General features: G+C 51.7%; 1 protein-coding gene across 10 annotated transcripts in view; it reads right to left on the bottom strand.

Moving 5' to 3' along the window:
- Positions 1–1,955: 1,955 nt before the first annotated feature.
- The window catches only part of SH3GL3 (SH3 domain containing GRB2 like 3, endophilin A3), a 135,046-nt gene continuing 123,815 nt past the window's right edge, over positions 1,956–13,186 (bottom strand). For 9 of the 10 annotated variants that reach the window (XM_047846685.1, XM_047846686.1, XM_047846694.1 and 6 more), the window contains one exon: positions 1,956–2,453. In XM_047846685.1, the coding sequence (XP_047702641.1) occupies positions 2,248–2,453 (206 nt within the window). In that variant the 3' untranslated portion in view covers positions 1,956–2,247. Of the gene's footprint in view, positions 2,454–10,552; positions 10,702–13,186 lie in introns of those variants that run through there. The other variant, XM_047846690.1, reaches the window with a different exon arrangement.

Raw genomic sequence — 13,186 nt, 5'->3', positions numbered from 1 at the left:
CCCCCCCCCCCCCGTCTCCCTGGAAGCTGGCCTGCAGGCAGGGAACGTGCATTCTTTTTTTTTTTTTTAATGTTTATTTATTTTTGAGAGAGAGAGAGAGAGACAGAGCATGAGCAGGGGAGGGGCAGAGAGAGAGGAAGACACAGAATCCGAAGCAGATTCCAGGCTCCGAGCTGTCAGCACAGAGCCCGACGCGGGGCTCGAACCCACGGACCGCGAGGTCACGACCTGAGCCGAAGTCGGACGCTGAACTGACTGAGCGGCCTGGACGCCCAGGAACGTGCATTCTTGATTGCTGCCAGCTCTGCAGTAAGCTCGGTGTTAAAGGCTCTGTCGCCGTAAGAGGAGGTAAGGATGGTCCACCTCCCCCCAGACCAGGTGTGTCTGACTCCTTCGGGGCTCAGTCAGCAGATGCTTTGCTCTCATCCTCGGCTACATCTTCTGACACGGCCTTTACAATGCAAATTACATACTGGTTCTCCTCTGCTTTCCCCCTTGACTAACGCCCCAGCTTCTGTAGAACTCAGAAGGGGAAGAGGAGAGCCATTTACTGGAGCCTCACAAGAGCCCCCCAGTCTACAGCTCTCGGGTAGCTGCAATTCCTATTTCCCAAACAAGAGGCCAAAGCACAGTACAGGCATTGAGAATGACTCTGGACTTCTCCTTCTGTGTGATACATTTCAAATATGGCAGCTGGAAAAGAAAAGTTGATGGGGTACAAAAAGCTCCTTTGTGAGTGTATGTGGGAAAACGCGCGGTCGGAGAGGCGGTGTGGGCAGGGGTGAGGAGCACAGGAGAGGCAAGGAGACTCCCTAGGTTAGGAGCCCAGCTGTGGCATTTCATAAAGACCGTGTGACTACGGACAGATTACCTAGCCTTGCCACATCTCCGTTCTTTTATCTGCAAAACGGACTGTTATGAAAATTAAGTGACTTCATTTAGATGCTTAGAGTAGCACCTGGCCCATAGTAAGCACTCAATAAAAGCCGTTACCATTACTTTATTACAGACACTATAGATACAACTGTTTTCGAGAAGGTGTGGGGGAGAGGGGCTGGTAGGAAAAGAAAGGAGGAAAAGTATCCTGGATGTTGGGAATTTTCTGATGTACCACGGACTCAGAAGACTGAGAAATCTGCTTTTGGTCACCTTAGACCAACCTGGCCTCTGCAAAAGGCTTGGGTGAGCACTTCAGTGAGTCGTGGGGTTCAGTGAATAATCTGAGTTCAAACTCTGCCTCTCACACCACTGTTGTTTGATCCTGGGCAAGCCATCCAATGAGCCTCCCTCTCTGCAGGAGAAAGGATACCTGCCCCCTCCCCCAGGACAGCTGTGGCCGCCCCTGGATCAAAGTACGTGACGAGTGCATACCCTGGGTGAGGCCAGGGGCTGGTTCTCTGAAACTACGCAATCTTGTTACTGGCACTCAACCCAACTCCCCATTCTGCTCCTTCCGGAGCATTCCAACGGGACCTGCTTGAAAAACCCACCCGATATTTGGCAGCCGCAGAAGCTTGTGTTAGGTTCTATTATAAATAAACTTGACAGTGCATGGAAAAGTCCCGTATCCCTGAACTGGACTGGAAGGAGGGTGTGCTGTGTTTGAATCAGGGGGACAGTGAAAGCCCCCTCTCAGACCTGCGGACTTAGTCTGGAAGAAGCATGCACGCATCCACACTGCGCCCCCCGCCGGCGCCCCCCGGTCAGCCACGGGGCACAGGGGGCGTTTACAGCTGGACCGCCACGCTTGAAAGCCAATTCAACATTAAGAATAACCACGGCCTTTTGCCAACACGGTGCGTCATATTTATTGGGCTATTCACAGGTCAGCTAAAACAGGAGGAAAGGAAAGACCAGATGACATCAGTAACGTCAGGAAACAAAATATTTAGCATTTCTTAAGTTTCAAATTTTGCATTCCGTTGCAGCTGAGGAATATAGGCAATTCATTAACATAACTGCGATGGGTGTGGTTTATTCTTAGCAACGAGAAGCACGGACATTTATTCAACCGAAGACTTTTAGAACACGAAGCGAAAAAGGAAAGTATATTGTCATGTAGCTAAGACAAGAAAATCATTTATACAAATTAAATTGATACAAAATACATTATAAAGAGAACACACATACAAAAGTCATTAAGTGGGTCAAAGAGCAAGGATGTCACAGAACGCCACACGGAGAGAACACTGGTGTGAGTGAATTCATTTCAGTTATGAAAGAAGGTCCAAAGTTTGAGTTACACATTTACTGAGGTAAAGGCACGATCACTTCAACATAATTAATGGGGAAGAATCCAGATTCCCCGCGGAGCATTCCCTCATACCAGTTTTCATCTATCTGATTGGTTAACGTAATGATGTCTCCTTCTTTAAATCCTAGTTCTCCTTGGTTCTCTGGCTCAAAATCATAGAGACCACGACAGCAGGGCTGGTCCATGGGAACGTTAGAACCTGTCCACGTCATACGGAGACAAAAAGTACAGGTTAATGGGGCACATGATCTCTGGAGAAGGGGGAAGGTGGAGAGCTGGAGGGGTCATGAACACCAGGTCATCTGCTTTCTTCCCCAAAAGGCTGGCTCAGCCCGGCCCACCGATGCTGCGCTCTTGGGGTCTGTCCCGGCTGCCCCTCACTAGATGACGCCCTCGCAGACCTCCTGGGCCCACGGCTTCTCCCCTGGGTACCCCCATCCAGAGGAGTCAGGCCCGGCCTACCTTCCTGAAGCAGCTCCTTGGTTCTGCCTGGAGCCCGAGGGAGACACAGAACTACAAGGCCCAACCCCTGCCCTCAGGGAGCTTATGGTTTCTTTGTGAAGATCGGACAATACACGTGCAACATTTGAAGGACAAAGATGAGGTGGTGAGTCACTTATAGCTCAGAAGCTCAGAGAAGGAAGAAGCAGAAAAGGCCTGTGTGGTCGGGACATCTTCTCGGAGCTGGTGACCAGGACCCGGAATGAGGCAGGATGTGATGCTGGAGATAACAGACTATTCACAGACCAGCCTGACGTGCTGGGCTGATTATAGGAAGTTCTCGGAATGGTTTTCAAATAGTTATTTTTTAATTTCTAAACTAAAACATGGCAATGGTAAGAAAGGAAGAAGAAAAGGAAGGAGGGAGGGAGGGAGGGAGAAGAATATGCAAAATCGAGGAAAGTCAGCTGTAACCCACTAACCCAGAAATAACCAATATGAGATTTAACGTTTTGGTGGAGAAGCTTCCAGATGTGTTTATGAATATATTTGCATATGTATTTACATAAATATGTTCATGAAAGAACATTCCTATACGTATTATTGTGACTTTTTCTCCAGATTACTTTTAATTGCTGAGCAGTTGTCAACTATATCAGTATGACATGATTTTTTTTTTAATGTTTATTTTTGAGAGAAAGAGAGAAAGAGTGTGAGCTGGGGAGGGGCAGAGAGAGAGGGAGACACAGAATCCCAAGCAGGCTCCAGGCTCTGAGCTGTCAGCACAGAGCCCGACGCGGGGCTCGAACCCACGAACCATGAGATGACGACATGAGGCGAAGTTGGGATGCTCAACCGACTGAGCCACCCAGGTGTCCCGATTTTTTTTTAAGTTTTTTTTTTAAATTTTTTTTAGCATTTATTCATTTTTGAAAGGCAGAGAGACAGAGCGTGAATGGGGGAGGGGGAGAGAGAGAAGGAGACACAGAATCTGAAGCAGGTTCCAGGCTCTGAGCTGTTAGCACAGAGCCCGACTCGGGGCTCAAACCCACGAACCAGGAGATCATGACCTGAGCCGAAGTTGGACGCTCAACCAGCTGGCTTAACCAACCACCCAGGCGCCCCAATGACATGACTTCTTTAACCTCCTATTGCTGGATAGTTAAGGTCCTTCCTTCCTCTTTCCCCCTTTCTTCAATTTATTTGTCTACTGTTTTTTGGTCTTAAAAGTTTTAGGAGCCCCCTTTTATACTATACTATACTATACTAATTACTATACTTTGTCATTTTGCTGTGAGCATTATTCCCAGTGTATCATGCTTTCTTCAATCTGTTCTGGAATGTGTCCTGAGGGTGGGGCAGGGAAGGGGGTCTGTTTGGTTTTGGCATACATACAGGTCAAGTTCATCAACCTTTGCATCCCAGGTTCCTCCTCCACGTGCGTATGTACATATTCAACTAAATTAATCCCAGCAATGATTTAACTTTTTCACGTGAAAATGTTTACTCTTAACTCCATTGAACTTTGGCTAATAGAGGTGTTATTTACTTTTAACAATGCTCAAGGGTTATCTCAACACAATTTGTTAAATGATCCTTTCGTCCCCTACTGACTTCAAACATTACTTTTACCTTTACCATATATTTAATTATCACGTGCACTTGGATGTATTTCAGGATTTTCTATTTTTTTCCCATTGATCGATTTAGGCACCTGCAACGACGCATCATTTTAAATGTTGTGGCTTTCAAGTAAATGTTAATTACTAATTAGGTAAATTCCTCATCGCTTTCTAATCTTTCAAAATCTCCTATTCTCATGAAATCATTCAACCAGGCAAACTTAACTATCAATGTATTGAGTGTTGTCCCCCCAATAAAAATCCCACTTTGGGGGCACCTGGCTGGCTCAGTCGGTACGGCATGTGGCTCTCGATCTCAGGGTCATGAGTCAGGCCCCATGCTGGGCAGAGAGATTACTTTTTAAGAACTGCATTTTGATTGCAACTGGATCATATTTTTTTAAGTATTAAGACTAGTTTTAGGAGGTTTTCTAATGAGCGATGATCTGTGTTCCCTGAAAGAACCACTTACACGTGTGTTAAACTTCCATCCGACAGAGAGACCGGGTTTGTTAACTATCTAAGATTTTCGCATCTCTATTCAAAAGCGAAATTACTCTCCTTTTCCATTCTGGTCAGGTTTTGGTATCAGAACATGCCAGAAACTTGTTTTCTATTCTCCAAAATATTCAGTCTTGAATGTTTGAAAACGTTTGCCCCCAGTGATCTAGGCTAATGGGTTTCTGAACATAGAATGCTTTCTTGGATAGTTTGTGACAGTAACATAAGAGTGTCCACAAAGGAGGTGTGTGGCCCCACTCCAGGGCACGACAGCCTCTAACGGGACGCGTGGCCTCAGCCAGTCTCATGATTCCCTGTGGAGGAGCTGAGCCAAGGGGGTGAGCAGGAGCAGAGAGGTTGCCCCGGCCAGGGGAGGTGACGCCTGACCAGAGGGTCAAGCTCACGGACCACTGGTGGACGCAGAGCAGATGTGACTGTCCCCGTGAAGAACGAGCTGGAAGGGAGCTGAGCCCCACCCCGGGAAAACCACGCACCCCGTGTACATGGTAACCACCCCGTGGACAGAGACCACCGCCAGAAGACAGAGCAGGCCATCCAGAAGGAGACCAGGGAGGACTCCACACCATCGACAGCTGACTCCTCACAGCTTCCTTTTGTCACAGGAGCAGAGGGAGGTCTGCAAAGGCGGGAGGCAGTGTCCCAGGACAAGACCACACCGGATCCACAGTCTGTGTCCTTTCACAAGAGCTTAACCCCTGCACGTGACGGAAATATCTGCCGAGATCATCTCACTTCTGCCATCCTCTTTCATGCTTTCTGTTTTGATTTCCTTTTTTCCATAATCAGGAAACAGTTTCCTTTCTCTCACTTCAACTGAGAGTCGAGGCAACTTCTGCCTCGACTGTGTTCCTTCCTCACCGAATCTTTTACGTCCACATAAAGAGAATATAGATTTGGGTGCTTCTGTGTCTGGCCAAATGAGAAGCCCCTCTGTCCCAGGCAGCAAATTCACCGTGCGCTGCCCGTTTCTCTGGCTGGTGGCGCGGCCCTCCTTCAGCAGGACCCCACTGCCTTCCTGTTACCGTGGCTCTCGATACGGCGGCACATTAGGATGCCCGCAGCCCCTCCGAACCCTAGGCCGATTAAGTCAGAAGCTCTGACAGTGGGGCCTGGACATCAGGGCTTCTTAAAATTTCTCAGGGATTCCAATGTTCAAGGGAGGCTACAAATCATCAGCCTAATGGCCCTCCCCTCTCCCTCTGCTTTTGTCAACCAGAGCTTGGGAGTGTCATGGCATTTCAGCCGGTGGGGAAAGGGAAAGTGGTCATGGTAGGGAACGGGATCCTCTTCTCCCTCTCCAGATAGGAAGCTCCTTCCCATGTGGTGACTTACACGTAGACCAGCCTTTTAGCATCTGGATGCACCTGCACTACGGTCTCTAGAATGTGCTTGATGTTTCTAGCTTTCTGATGGCTTCTTCCACGACAGACCTCCATGCCACCCCAACTTTTGTCACGATGATGGCGCTGGGAGGATTTCAATGTGGAGGCCCGGCTCATCGTCTTGAATTCGAACAGGATAACATGCAATTACTTCAAAGCACTGGGAAATGGAGTGTTTTGCCTGCAGAACTTTCATTCTCCTCTGGAAACGCAAAGCCTGGCTGGTGAGCTGGGGCACCGAAAATCTATGGCAACTTGGGCCGTTGAGTCACAGTCAACGTTATTAATGGATACGTGCTTTAATGTGGTCTATGGAGGTGATTACCGTCCTCTTAGCATTTCCAGCACGCTACCAGTGCGATAAAGAGGGAGCCGGAGGCAGCTGCCAAACCACAAGGTAGGCTCGGGAAGCACTTCCTTGAACGCGAAACGTCAGCGCTAGAAAGGTATTTTGGTGGTCCTCCCATGGGCCCTTCTCTTTGCGAAGGAGAGACAGTGATGGCTCTAAGAGGTAACAACAGGCTGGCCCCGGGGCTAATGGCAGCGCCAGGGCCAGACGCCAGGGCTCCAGACCCCAGCCTGTGACCTACCCGACTGACGTCACCTCCTACGTGATCCAGGACGCTACTCAGGGTGGCCAAGCCATTTTATGAGCTACCACCCTGACCACGGGTCTAAGTGTATGTATTTTTTCTTCCCGTTTACTCTGCAAGCTACTTGCAATGACTAAAATAAATGCTAAACTGCAGGTACGCGCTGACCCCGACCACCAGCTGCATGTGTAGACGCGTGCACTCCCAGCACACACACCGAACACATCGGGGGAAAGACACATTACTCACTTCTCGCCTCATTTATTCTAGGCAAGGGGCCGTTGCCACGCTGCCCACTTAGATTTTCTAAGAGCTGGAGAGCGACCAGCACTCCTATCACACTCCATCAGCAGATGAGCCCCAAACAGGGCGTCTCTGCTGAGACCACTGAGTGGAGAGACCCCTGGACACCAGTTCCCTGACTCAGGTGAGGCCTGAACACCTGGCTCTCTCCGGCCAGCTCCACGCCGCCCCCGGCCCCGAACACACTTCCGGCAGTGTGGGCACCAGGTAAATCCACACCTCCCGGCTAGAGCTGGGCTGGCCGTCCTGATTGACACGAGCAGCAGACGATATTGTGGAGGATCATCCCACGCACTTGTCATGCTGGCTCGCGTCCGCGGTCTGGGGCCCTTAATCCAAGGGGCGGTGGCCTCCCTAACTTGACGGAGAGGGGAGAGCCCGCACGTGGACAGTGCAGCCGATGTGGCAAGTTCTAAGTTGCAAAATAATGCCACTTCAGCTATGGAACAGCGGGCAGCGGCTTTCATGCCGGCGCCAGGCAGGCTTTTCTGAGATTTAAGAGGCAGAGAGAGAGACCGACAGCCAGATAGGCTGACTCCTGGGGTCCAAGGAACCAGGATGTGAAGAACTCAGAGCAAGGAGATCCTATTACAAGCCGCGAAGAGGGAAGGGCTGTTCCCTGCCACCCAGAGGGGATACACAAGCTCTTTCTGGAGGCCGGAGAGAGAAGAGGCTGGGCAAGAAGGCTGAAATGCTCCCCAGATTCCATCCAGGGCAGGGGGTGGTGGTCTCGGGCCCCACTTCCCACTGGAATTCTGGGAGAAGGTGGGCACCCCCCCCCAAGTGTTCTAGCCCCACAGGGGGTGGGGGGCCAAACAGTGGTAACGGTGGGGTGGTGTAATTAAGCCACCTCTGGCTCCCTGTGACCCGCGGACGAATCTCAAGTCCCCCCGGAAGCAAGGAGGTGCTGGGGGGGGCAGCTGGACCGGGCGTGGCCTGGGGGTGGGCACACAGGATGCAGAGACCCCACAAAGCAGAGCCGGAGGCTTGGACCACAGAGCCAGGCCCGGGCCTGTAGTGATAAGTCATCTCAACAGTGCGAGCAGGTCAGGCCCAGACAAGCTCCTCGCCGGCCACCACGATGTCCAGTGACCTTCCCCTGGCATCCGGGCTACATCTTGGGGTCGAGACGTGGGGAGAAGAGGGCCGGTGTGGAAAACCAAGAGCCCTGACAGGGACTTAAAGTGAATTTAAGTCCTAAATTGACCAAGTAATAAATGGATAGTCTACTTTCTATTGAAAGAGACCGAGTTACCTTGAAATGGCAAGATTATGGTTTTTTCCACCATTAGAAGAGATGGAAAAAAGATTAATTTTTTTTTTTTTTTTTTTTTTTGGCCAACAGTAGAAATGGAAAAAAGATTAACTTGTTTCCGCCACTGGTCTAAATGGAGGCAGGTTCAGTTCACTTAAAGACAAATAAAAGTTTCTGCCCACCTAAGTGATAATGTATGAATTTTCCCTCTCCACAAAAGAGGAGTCAGAATCACCAGGGCTGGAGCCCAAAGGCCCGGGCAGAACAGACCACGTTTCCTCAGTGGGGTCTCCCAAACGGGACCAGCCACAAACGTCCGCAAGGTGCCCGAATGCCCAACTTCCCACAGTCAGACGCCGGCACCTTTGCTGAAACCTTCGCGTGAGAAAAGATGGGTCGTACCCAGCGTCCCATCCTCGGGGGACGACGTGTGCCTTTTGTCCCCTGGAGTCTGGCAACTGGTGCTCCTCGACCACGCCCACCTGCCGGCTGTCCCACACGCAGCAGTGGCCCCGGACCCTCGGGGAGCTGCTCTCGCGTACCTCGCTGGCCGATGTGCACACGTGTGCTGCACAGCAGGCAGCTGACCCCCCAGCCCCCCACCGCCCAGCCTTCCCCCCACCCCCGCCCTGGCCCAGGGGCCTGTGTTTATTTTCTCTTACTCCTGAGACCTGGCTTAACGTAACACGAGAGCAGAGGTGGGAAAAACACAGTCTTCCTTGTTAAAGCCCTGAAACAAAGATTATTTTAACAGAGAGAAGGGAGTATCCCTGTTAAATATTTATTATTCCCGTCCTGATCCACACCACTAGGCGAAAAAGAAACAAAGGAGGCTGGAACACAAGAGCTTCAAGGTGGCTGGTCAGTAAGTACCCTATCGGCAGCACACGACAGGTGGGGAGCTCCTGTTCTCCCTAAAATAAGTTTCCCTCCCTCCAGGCAATAATTTGGCCTAGTTCCTAACAATATTGGGTCCCCCCTTATTATTTTAACAACAGTAAAATTCCAGGGAGTGCCCTTCCCCCAGCCAGCCCTTCGTGCCCCCAAGTCCCTGCCGCGGAGGGCGACTCACACAGAGGTGCCCAGCACATCTTACTCCAGTGGTGGTTCCCTGGTCCTCAGCCCCAGTCGGCGACAGGGGTGACATGTGTTTACCACGGGCCAGGGCAATATCCCAAGTGCCTCGCTGGTACCAGTGGGCCCACTTTGGTTCCATTACTTCCCCCAGTGGGATGGATGGAGAAACCAAGGCATACACAGGTTCAACACGGCACGCCTCCATCTGGGTCCGGAGCCCACCCTCGATCCGAAAGTCATCAGCTGGTGGGTCCATCCCCACCTAATTTCTGAGCCAACCCCCAGCTGGGGTGCGGGGAGGGCGGGGTCCATCCGTTGGGCTCGCTGAGCCCACGTGTCCTCGGCCTGGCGCGCTCGGGGGAGCTCCGAGGCCCCGGGATGCCCTCTGGGGAGCGGTCCCCCCTAAACCCCTCCCTGGTCCTCCGAGGCCCACCCAGGTCCCACCTCGCCTTGCCAGTCATGCTCAAAGGACGGCCTTTGGGTACTTACTCTCTGTCCCGCTTGCCTCTGCCTGAGCCTCTGCTTCTAAGTGAGCAGCTCAGGCTTCAGTTAAAAAACAAAACAAACACTGGCATCCACCGCAGGTGGCAGATCAGCCACCAGAGTGGACGTGGCGTCAGATGTCCCTGGCATTCTGCAGCCGGGCCTGCTCACGTGCCAGGATCTGCCGGCCTGCCCTCAAGGACCGTGTCTCTGCCCCTGCCGCTGCCGGCGGTGGAGGGGGACGGGGAGCGAGCGGTCAGCGGGGCGGGGGGCATCCTTCTCTCCGCGGCACGAAAACATCGCCATCTTGGGCCGCATTTAAACCTGGGTTGTTTTCAGACCCTCAGTGGCCCCCACTGCTCTCTCCTCTGCTGGCCCCGACTCTGGGGCTCCCGTTACCCGGAACCCCCCACCCCGCAGAGCACCCCAACTAACTGCAAGGCAAGCTACGACCCCACCCCCCAACTCCTATAGTTTGGAGGGGAAAGGGGAGGGAGAGAGAAGTGATTCGCACACCAGCTGCCGACGTGAGCGCCTACTGGCGAACGATGGATCTACCAGAAGCTACTGACCTGAGGAGGGTTCTTTGTCTTTTAGTAAATGCCCCAGACTTCTGTGCCTTTGGAGTGTTTTGTTCCTGCTTTTTTTTTTAGTCTCTCTCTTGCCTCCCTTGTGGTCGGGCCGCGACCCGTCACTGTCCTGCCGTGAGTGGGCCTTCCCGAAGCTGTCCCTTGGCCTCTCTAATCTGCTGCTTCCAGTCTGCTGTAGGCTAGGAAATCAGAGGACCATTAGGTGACATCAACAGCCACTGGGTCGTGGGCTCTTACTCTGCAGCCCTACGCATGCCCAGCACCTCGATTTACACAAGCTTCAAATAAACCTGTGCGGTCAGGGTGCTAATTCCCATCCTTTTGAGCGTGAAACCGAGACCCAGAGGCACGGGGTGAGAGCCAGGGTCTGGGCACTCCTGTGGCTCCGGAGCCCATCTGACAGTGAGGACTGCAGGGGACACCCATCGCAGCCGGGTGGGCTCAGCTTCTGACGCCTTCCTGGTCTTAAGTCTGGAAACTCAGAGGTGTTTCCGTATCACCAACACTACCGGTGGGGCCGCTAAGGGGCAGAGAGGGAGTTTCCTGTCAATGGGCGGAGTTAACCCAAGCAGGAATGGGGGACCCTTCACCCCCTCTGGGGGGTTTCAGCTGCACACCAGGACCTCCCTGAGATGTGGCTGTGCCCCACCATCGGACGATGGGGTAGCTCAGCTCTTGACGGGCTGGGACGCATAACCGGTTTCAAACTTCCAAGTTTATTTCCAGTTCAGGCTCGTTCTCAGGCACTCCGGGCCAGACACCACACTCAACCCAGGAGATGCCACCTCTTTTGAATTAGAATGAGCATATTTGGTGCAAGTTTTAATTTCTTTTTCTTTTAATCAGTCTAAAATCTCAAGCACTTATAGAAAAATTCTTTGGAAGCTAAACACTTTCCCTTTAGCTGACCCAGACACAGCAGGATTATGATAAATACCACAAAACCAATTATGTTTAGCATCTCTAAAACACTATTTTGGGGGCGCCTGGGTGGCTCAGTCGACTGAATGTCCAGCTTCGGCTTAGGTCATGATCTTACAGCTCGTAGGTTCGAGCCCTGCATCAGGCTCTGTGCTGACGGCTCGGAGCCTGGAGCCTGCTTCGGATTCTGTGTCTCTCTCTCTCTCTCTGCCCCCCACCCACTCACACTCTGTCTCTCTCTCTCCCTCAAAAGATAAGATAAACATTAAAAATATAAATAAATAAAATAAAATCCTATTTTTGTCCGCTGGTAATAAATTAGACAGGGACTTCAGATCCCTGGTTTCTAGCTCTGGATTAGGTCACCTCTGGGCCCTGATTTTCAATTTAATCTGTGGTTAATGCTACGGACTGAATGTCCAACAAATGCATACGCTGAAGCCTAGTGCCCAGTGCGGTGGTAAGTGGAGGTGGGACTCTGGGGAGGTGATTAGGTCACGACGGTGGACCCGCAGGAATGGGACCGAGCCACCATGTCGGGACACAACAAGAAGACAGCCGTCTGAAAACCAGGCAGCGGACCCTCACCGGCCACGGAATCTGCTGTCACCTTGACCTTGGACCTCAAGCCTCCAGTGCTGTGGGAAATAAGTGTGTTGGTTGAGCCCCTGGTCTGTGGTGTTCTGTGATAGATGCCCAGCTAGCTAAGACAAATCTACTGAAGTCTATGAACTGTCTTTCTAGAAATAAGACATCTGTGTTCATCCACAGGAGATGTGACTTGTTGAAACTGCTGGTCAGCGGAACTCAAGCTTCATGATTCTACTCTCGTCTATAAAAACGAGCATGTGTGATTTCTTTTACCCTTAATACCAGTCCTCCCCAGCTGATGAAGACTGCAACACCCCGGTGTGACCAGTAAAGTGTGTGCCCTGCACCCTGCACAGCCTTGCTTGTCCCGAGATGTAATTTCAAAAGTTGAGGCCCCTGTACTTATGGAAGCTTCCTGGGAGGTGGCCCTCTGTGACAACCAGGCCTGGGAGGTGACCCTCTGTGACCATCAGGCCCAGCGTCTGTGGGTCCCCTTCACCACTCTGAGTGAAGGGAAAGCAGAAAACAAATGGTGGCCTTAATCACAGGTGGCTTCCTGGCCGCCGGCACGGGGCCAAGCCTGCAGATGTGTTTCCTTTGCTCTGCTCCTCGCTTTGTATAGTGTGGATTAGATGCCAACACTTAAAAATCAGGAGATTGATTGGGGCGCCTGGGTGGCTCAGTCGGTTGAGCGTCCGACTTCAGCTCGGGTCACGATCTCGCGGTCCGTGGGTTCGAGCCCCGCGTCGGGCTCTGTGCTGACAGCTCAGAGCCTGGAGCCTGTTTCAGATTCTATGTCTCCCTCTTCCTCTGACCCTCCCCTGTTCATGCTCTCTCTCTCTGTCTGTCTCAAAAATAAATAAATGTTAAAAAAAAAAAAATTTTTTTTTTTAAATCAGGAGATTGCTCATAAATATATGATTTCTGGCTTCTCTTGAAAAAATCAGAAAGGCTGGCTGTTCTGGGCCCACAGCCCCGGGCACCGAGCAGTGGCTACTGCCCAATGGCGTCCCCGTGACTAGACTCGCCTCCCCGCTTTGTGCACCTGTCCTGGAGGTCCGGTGTCAGCCACTTATCACCGGCCTGGCACTGTTTTCTTACGCTTTCCCTGCGTCTCATCCTCATAATCTGGCATTAGAATTTGCACCTGGG

Source organism: Prionailurus viverrinus, unplaced genomic scaffold (genome assembly GCF_022837055.1).
Source record: "Prionailurus viverrinus isolate Anna unplaced genomic scaffold, UM_Priviv_1.0 scaffold_40, whole genome shotgun sequence".
Classification (NCBI taxonomy): domain Eukaryota; kingdom Metazoa; phylum Chordata; class Mammalia; order Carnivora; family Felidae; genus Prionailurus; species Prionailurus viverrinus.
The sequence above is the reverse complement of the archived record's forward strand: the minus strand, read 5'-3'. Positions and strand labels throughout refer to the sequence as shown.